Source organism: Dermacentor silvarum, chromosome 1 (genome assembly GCF_013339745.2).
Source record: "Dermacentor silvarum isolate Dsil-2018 chromosome 1, BIME_Dsil_1.4, whole genome shotgun sequence".
Lineage (NCBI taxonomy): Eukaryota > Metazoa > Arthropoda > Arachnida > Ixodida > Ixodidae > Dermacentor > Dermacentor silvarum.
This window is the reverse complement of record NC_051154.1, coordinates 414,898,317-414,906,103: the sequence shown is the minus strand read 5'-3', so window position 1 is coordinate 414,906,103 and position 7,787 is coordinate 414,898,317. Positions and strand designations below refer to the sequence as shown.

General features: G+C 48.0%; 1 protein-coding gene across 1 annotated transcript; it reads left to right on the top strand.

Moving 5' to 3' along the window:
* Window positions 1-881: 881 nt before the first annotated feature.
* Window positions 882-5,266, top strand: LOC125944037 (uncharacterized). Its single transcript, XM_049663774.1, has 3 exons — window positions 882-1,029; window positions 3,645-3,935; window positions 5,246-5,266. The coding sequence occupies exons 1-3, from the start codon at window positions 886-888 to the stop codon at window positions 5,264-5,266; spliced, it is 456 nt and encodes a 151-aa protein (XP_049519731.1). The 5' UTR covers window positions 882-885.
* Window positions 5,267-7,787: the final 2,521 nt, after the last annotated feature.

Below are 7,787 nucleotides of genomic sequence, written 5' to 3'. Positions count from 1 at the left end.
TGGAGGAGCAACGATGTCGTCATCGGAACCACCAGGGGTGCTGGCGCCAGCATGTATCAACGGGACTATGAAAGTGATCTGCACTGCGGCACTCGACAGTGGGCATGGCAGCGATGCCATGATGCGGTCTTCAAACCCGTTCATGCTTCTTGTACAGGTTGTGCTGGGAAGGCTGCTGGCTCCTGCGGAACTATCACGAAATGACAACGTGCCGTCATCGCCGCCTCTGTTCTTGGTCAACGATCAAGAAACGTTGATGCCTTTAATCGTTCATAAGCCAAACACCACCCCTGGAGGAGCAACGATGTCGTCATCGGAACCACCAGGGGTGCTGGCGCCAGCATGTATCAACGTGACTATAAAAGTGATCTGCACTGCGGCACTCGACAGTGGGCATGGCAGCGATGCCATGATGCGATCTTCAAACGCGTTCATGCTTCTTGTACAGAATCTGCTGGGAAGGCTGCTGGCTCCTGCGGAACTATCACCAAATGACAACGTGCCGTCATCGCCGCCTCTGTTCTTGGTCAACGATCAAGAAACGTTGATGCCCTTAATCGTTCATTAGCCAAACACCACCCCTGGAGGAGCAACGATGTCGTCATCGGAACCACCAGGGGTGCTGGCGGCAGCATGTATCAACGGGACTATGAAAGTGATCTGTACTGCGGCACTCCACAGTGGGCATGGCAGCGATGCCATGATGCGGTCTTCAAACGCGTTCATACTTCTTGTACAGGTTCTGCTGGGAAGGCTGCTGGCTCCTGCGGAACTATCAGCAAATGACAACGTGAGTCATCGCCGCCTCTGTTCTTGGTCAACGATCAAGAAACGTTGATGCCCTTAATCGTTCTTAAGCCGAACACCACCCCTGGAGGAGCAACGATGTCGTCATCGGAACCACCAGGGGTGCTGGCGCCAGCATGTATCAACGGGACTATGAAAGTGATCTGCACTGCGGCACTCGACAGTGGGCATGGCAGCGATGCCATGATGCGGTCTTCAAACCCGTTCATGCTTCTTGTACAGGTTGTGCTGGGAAGGCTGCTGGCTCCTGCGGAACTATCACCAAATGACAACGTGCCGTCATCGCCGCCTCTGTTCTTGGTCAACGATCAAGAAACGTTGATGCCTTTAATCGTTCATAAGCCAAACACCACCCCTGGAGGAGCAACGATGTCGTCATCGGAACCACCAGGGGTGCTGGCGCCAGCATGTATCAACGTGACTATAAAAGTGATCTGCACTGCGGCACTCGACAGTGGGCATGGCAGCGATGCCATGATGCGATCTTCAAACGCGTTCATGCTTCTTGTACAGAATCTGCTGGGAAGGCTGCTGGCTCCTGCGGAACTATCACCAAATGACAACGTGCCGTCATCGCCGCCTCTGTTCTTGGTCAACGATCAAGAAACGTTGATGCCCTTAATCGTTCATTAGCCAAACACCACCCCTGGAGGAGCAACGATGTCGTCATCGGAACCACCAGGGGTGCTGGCGGCAGCATGTATCAACGGGACTATGAAAGTGATCTGTACTGCGGCACTCCACAGTGGGCATGGCAGCGATGCCATGATGCGGTCTTCAAACGCGTTCATACTTCTTGTACAGGTTCTGCTGGGAAGGCTGCTGGCTCCTGCGGAACTATCAGCAAATGACAACGTGAGTCATCGCCGCCTCTGTTCTTGGTCAACGATCAAGAAACGTTGATGCCCTTAATCGTTCTTAAGCCGAACACCACCCCTGGAGGAGCAACGATGTCGTCATCGGAACCACCAGGGGTGCTGGCGCCAGCATGTATCAACGGGACTATGAAAGTGATCTGCACTGCGGCACTCGACAGTGGGCATGGCAGCGATGCCATGATGCGGTCTTCAAACCCGTTCATGCTTCTTGTACAGGTTCTGCTGGGAAGGCTGCTGGCTCCTGCGGAACTATCACCAAATGACAACGTGCCGTCATCGCCGCCTCTGCTCTTGGTCAACGATCAAGAAACGTTGATGCCTTTAATCGTTCATAAGCCAAACACCACCCCTGGAGGAGCAACGATGTCGTCATCGGAACCACCAGGGGTGCTGGCGCCAGCATGTATCAACGTGACTATAAAAGTGATCTGCACTGCGGCACTCGACAGTGGGCATGGCAGCGATGCCATGATGCGATCTTCAAACGCGTTCATGCTTCTTGTACAGAATCTGCTGGGAAGGCTGCTGGCTCCTGCGGAACTATCACCAAATGACAACGTGCCGTCATCGCCGCCTCTGTTCTTGGTCAACGATCAAGAAACGTTGATGCCCTTAATCGTTCATTAGCCAAACACCACCCCTGGAGGAGCAACGATGTCGTCATCGGAACCACCAGGGGTGCTGGCGGCAGCATGTATCAACGGGACTATGAAAGTGATCTGTACTGCGGCACTCCACAGTGGGCATGGCAGCGATGCCATGATGCGGTCTTCAAACCCGTTCATGCTTCTTGTACAGGTTCTGCTTGGAAGGCTGCTGGCTCCTGCGGAACTATCACCAAATGACAACATGCCGTCATCGCCGCCTCTGTTCTTGGTCAACGATCAAGAAACGTTGATGCCCTTAATCGCTCTTAAGCCGAACACCACCCCTGGAGGAGCAACGATGTCGTCATCGGAACCACCAGGGGTGCTGGCGCCAGCATGTATCAACGGGACTATGAAAGTGATCTGCACTGCGGCACTCGACAGTGGGCATGGCAGCGATGCCATGATGCGGTCTTCAAACCGGTTCATGCTTCTTGTACAGGTTCTGCTGGGAAGGCTGCTGGATCCTGCAGAACTATCACCAAATGACAACGTGCGTCATCGCCGCCTCTGTTCTTCGTCAACGATCAAGAAACGTTGATGCCTTTAATCGTTCATAAGCCAAACACCACCCCTGGAGGAGCAACGATGTCGTCATCGGAACCACCAGGGGTGCTGGCGCCAGCATGTATCAACGTGACTATAAAAGTGATCTGCACTGCGGCACTCGACAGTGGGCATGGCAGCGATGCCATGATGCGATCTTCAAACGCGTTCATGCTTCTTGTACAGAATCTGCTGGGAAGGCTGCTGGCTCCTGCGGAACTAGCACCAAATGACAACTGCCGTCATCGCCGCCTCTGTTCTTGGTCAACGATCAAGAAACGTTGATGCCCTTAATCGTTCATTAGCCAAACACCACCCCTGGAGGAGCAACGATGTCGTCATCGGAACCACCAGGGGTGCTGGCGGCAGCATGTATCAACGGGACTATGAAAGTGATCTGTACTGCGGCACTCCACAGTGGGCATGGCAGCGATGCCATGATGCGGTCTTCAAACGCGTTCATACTTCTTGTACAGGTTCTGCTGGGAAGGCTGCTGGCTCCTGCGGAACTATCAGCAAATGACAACGTGCGTCATCGCTGCCTCTGTTCTTGGTCAACGATCAAGAAACGTTGATGCCCTTAATCGTTCTTAAGCCGAACACCACCCCTGGAGGAGCAACGATGTCGTCATCGGAACCACCAGGGGTGCTGGCGCCAGCATGTATCAACGGGACTATGAAAGTGATCTGCACTGCGGCACTCGACAGTGGGCATGGCAGCGATGTCATGATGCGGTCTTCAAACCCGTTCATGCTTCTTGTACAGGTTCTGCTGGGAAGGCTGCTGGCTCCTGCGGAACTATCACCAAATGACAACGTGCCGTCATCGTCGCCTCTGTTCTTGGTCAACGATCCAGAAACGTTGATGCCCTTAATCGTTCATCAGCCAAACACCACCCCTGGAGGAGCAACGATGTCGTCATTGGAACCACCAGGGGTGCTGGCGGCAGCATGTATCAACGGGACTATGAAAGTGATCTGCACTGCGGCACTCGACAGTGGGCATGGCAGCGATGCCATGATGCGGTCTTCAAACCCCTTCATGCTTCTTGTACAGGTAAGCAAACGATACGGAAAAATGTTACCGTAGCAGTAATGTTTGCTTAATTTTGCTGCCATGCCCATGGTCGTTGTGCGAACTGCTTACTAAAATGACGATTTCTCTGCGCTTCCTGCTGTTACTCCGTGGCGATAGAGAAACCAATCCGGGGCCGACGGAAAGCGATTGGTCAAAGCAACTAAAAGCAATCGCGGACGACATAAAGGAAATTAAGAAAGAAAAAAACGTCACAAACGAGAAACTTTGTGCAATGGATTGCACAGAAAAAATTAGCGGTTTGGAAAAGCAGGTTTCTGCTTGCGTAAAGCGAATAGCGGAACTAGAAAACAACATCAAGAATATAAATAGGGAAATTGAAGAACTGGAAAACAGAAGTCGGCGGTCAAATCTGATTGTCTATGGGGTTCAGGAACAACAAAATGAGTCATTTCAAAAGCTCCACGACCTGGTATCGAAGACAATATTTCAAGATACTCTAGACGTAAAACTGTGGGTATTGAACGTATTCACCGACTTGGTCAAATTAAGGAAGGCGATTCTAGAGACAATCCAATTATCCTTAAGCTACTTGATCATCACGACAGAGTTAAAATACTCCGGTCTTGTTCCAGGCTAAAGGGGCCCGGTTACTCCATAAGCGAAGACTACATGTTCGGAGTCCGTGAAACTAGAAGAAAACTGTGAAACTGTGGAACTTCACGAAATAAAACGGCGATGGAGGGGAAATGGTAAGACTCATCTACAACAAAGTACAATTAAATGGTCGTCTTTTTGCCGGGGATGAAAGGAGTAACAATATCGATGAAGTGGAAAAAAAGGAGGTGGAACTACCAACAGGGCAGCCCTCCCGACAACGGTGCCGTTAACCCTTCTGAATGTTAACGCCCGAATCCTTGTGAATAAAGCAGACCAGTTTGAAGCTGTTCTGTTGGCTCTAAAACCCGATATTGTCACTGTAAGTGAAACGTGGCTACACTCAACCATTTGTGATGATGAAGTCGTGCCACCAAGTTACACTATTGTTCGCAAAGATAGAGATACTAGAGGCGGAGGCGTAGCAATTATTTTACGGCAGGGAATTGCGTACGCGGTCATGCCTGCTGTGAATGATGTTGAGGCAGTTTGGTGCAAGTTTCACCAGAATGATGGTATCGTGTACGTTGGCGCCGTTTACAGGCCCCCGAACACAGAAGCAACGTACTTAAATTGTCTTTTCGATTTCAAGAATTCGTGCGTGCTTGGTGGGAGGATTATCATGGCAGGTGACTTTAACCTACGTGATGTGAACTCGTCTTCCTTGAGCCCAGGTTCCCTATCAAACAGCATGATAATTGACTTTTTATTTACTTTCAACCTCACTCAGCTTGTTAGACCTACGCGCTTGCAAGGCGGGTCTCACTCAGTGTTAGACCTTGTACTTGTAAGCGATCATTTTCCCCCCCGACAGTGCAAGTATTGAAGCAGTAGACGGCATATCGGACCACAGAATAGTTTTGTGCACTTTGCTTTTGTCAGCTCCAATATGACAACCTGGTACAGTAAAATATGTACTTTCCTTTAATAAAGCTGATGATGCGTCAACAATGACTCACCTCTCTCACGCGTATCTCGTCTTCTCAAATCTTTGCACAGATAGTAACGCAAGCATAGATGAAGTGTGGGCACAGTTTAAACATCACATCATGCTTTGTATATCCAAATTATCCCTACACGAAAATAGGTAACAAAAAAGCACAACCCATGGATTAACCGCGACATAATTCACTTAAAGTGCAAAGTCAAACGTGCCAGAAAGACCAAAAAAGCGCTGGGAAGTGCTAGCTCTGAAGTGGCATCATTGACGTCGACCCTGAAAGCAAACTACGAAACGCAAAGCAGCACTTTTTTGGACACACCCTACAAAAATTTACCAAGAGCTCGCCGGATAAATTCTCGCGCTACATGAGTGTAAAACGGTCGACACCTGCTGCCTATTAAGCTGTGGAGGACAAGATAAAAGCGAATAATTTCAATTCATACTTTCACTCTGTTTTTACCACCGATAACAACGTAAAGATTGGAGCAAGTTCTAGTCACGTAGGTCGAGGTAGATCACAACCGTCTTTAAGCATCACAGCACCTGGCATCGTTTCGCTGCTCTTACAACTTGATGAAAAGAAAAGTAGTGGTCCGGACAGCAGCTTCCTGAAGCGCTACGCCTAACCGATTAGCTGATATCTTCATCTCATATTCACAAAATCAATTCGTGATGGCCGTCTTCCAGCGGGCTGTAAAATCTTAAAAGTAGTACCGGTACATAAATCTGGTGACACTTCAGACCCATCCAACTACAGGCCCATCTCTTTGACATGCACTGGCTCTAAAATTCTTGAGCACATTATCTTAAAATTAATAACTAAGCACGTGGAAGAAAACAATCTGATTTCCCCTTCTCAGCACGGATTCAGAAGTGGACTATCTACCGTCACGCAACTCCTCGAGGCTTCACATGACTTTGGGCTAGCAATAAATGAACAATCACAAAACGACGTAATTTTTTAGACTTTTCTATGGCCGACCGGGGATAGCCGACCTTGTGTCTCCCTCTAAACTGATCAGTAAACTCACAGAAAAACTTGGCAATGGCCCTATAATTGACTGAATAAGCGACTACTTTTTTAAATCGCTACAAGTTCGTGCAATATAACGGACATAACTGAGACACAGTCAAGGTCCTTTCGGGTGTACCGCAGGGATCTGTTCTGGCCCCTCTCTTGTTTTTGTTATTTATATATGATATTGTTGAAACAGTAAACGTTAAAATTAGATTATTCGCAGACGATTGCATGCTTTACAGTGAAATTAAAGACATTACCGACCAAATCGCCCTTAACAATTCCCTGCACAATGTAGCCCAGTGGTGCCGAGACTGGCAGATGGTAGTTAATTCTAAAAAAACGGTCGCAATGAACATAAGCATGAAAAAAAGTAAACTATTATTTTCATATACCTTTGATGGCGTCACCCTTCGTACAGTAACAATCGGTAAAAATGTTTGGAAGTTTTGGTTTCATCTGATCTCAGCTGGGCTGCGCATGTGCAACAGGTGACGAAAAAAAGCAATGAATAGGTTGTTTTTCCTCAAACGAACACTACGTTACGCTACCACAGATACAAAGCGCTTATCGTACATCACTTTTGTTAGGACGAACGCTGGAATATGCGAATATAGTGTGGTTCCCCTACACAAAAACCAGCATTTCTATGCTGGAAGCCGTACAGCGCAAGGCAGCAAGATTTATCTTTAACAGCTACAAGCGAACTGATTCCCCTACTGAGCTACTACGCCGAGCAGAGTTGCGTACATTTGTGACAGAGCGAAAATAGATCGTCTGAAATTCTTTTATCAATTGTTAAATGGTCACTTTAAAACCAATGCCACAGCCTTCGCTACTGCTAAAGAAAAAGTGAAAACGCGCCAGAAACAAGACCAAGTGTTTAAAGAATATTTTTGTAAAAACAATACATTCCGTTTTTCATTTTTTCCTCAAGTAATAAGGGAATGAAATGCACTTAACCCACTTGCTGTAGCCCAGACAACACTAGAAAGGTCTCTAGAAAGAATTTAGGATATCATCCCGGAGCTCCCAAGCTCCTAATACTAATCCGTTTACGTCCCTTTGTAATCTTTGCATTTGACGTTTCTTTTCTTTGTCAGTTCCTGTGTTCTTCTCATTGGAAACCAGTGTGTTCTAATGTGTGTATATTATATGCATATATATTACAAATGATCCCTTGAAAATAACGGACAGTTGCGCATGATTGTGAATTTTTTGCTTGAGTGAGTTGTTACCTATGCTTTTGTGATGT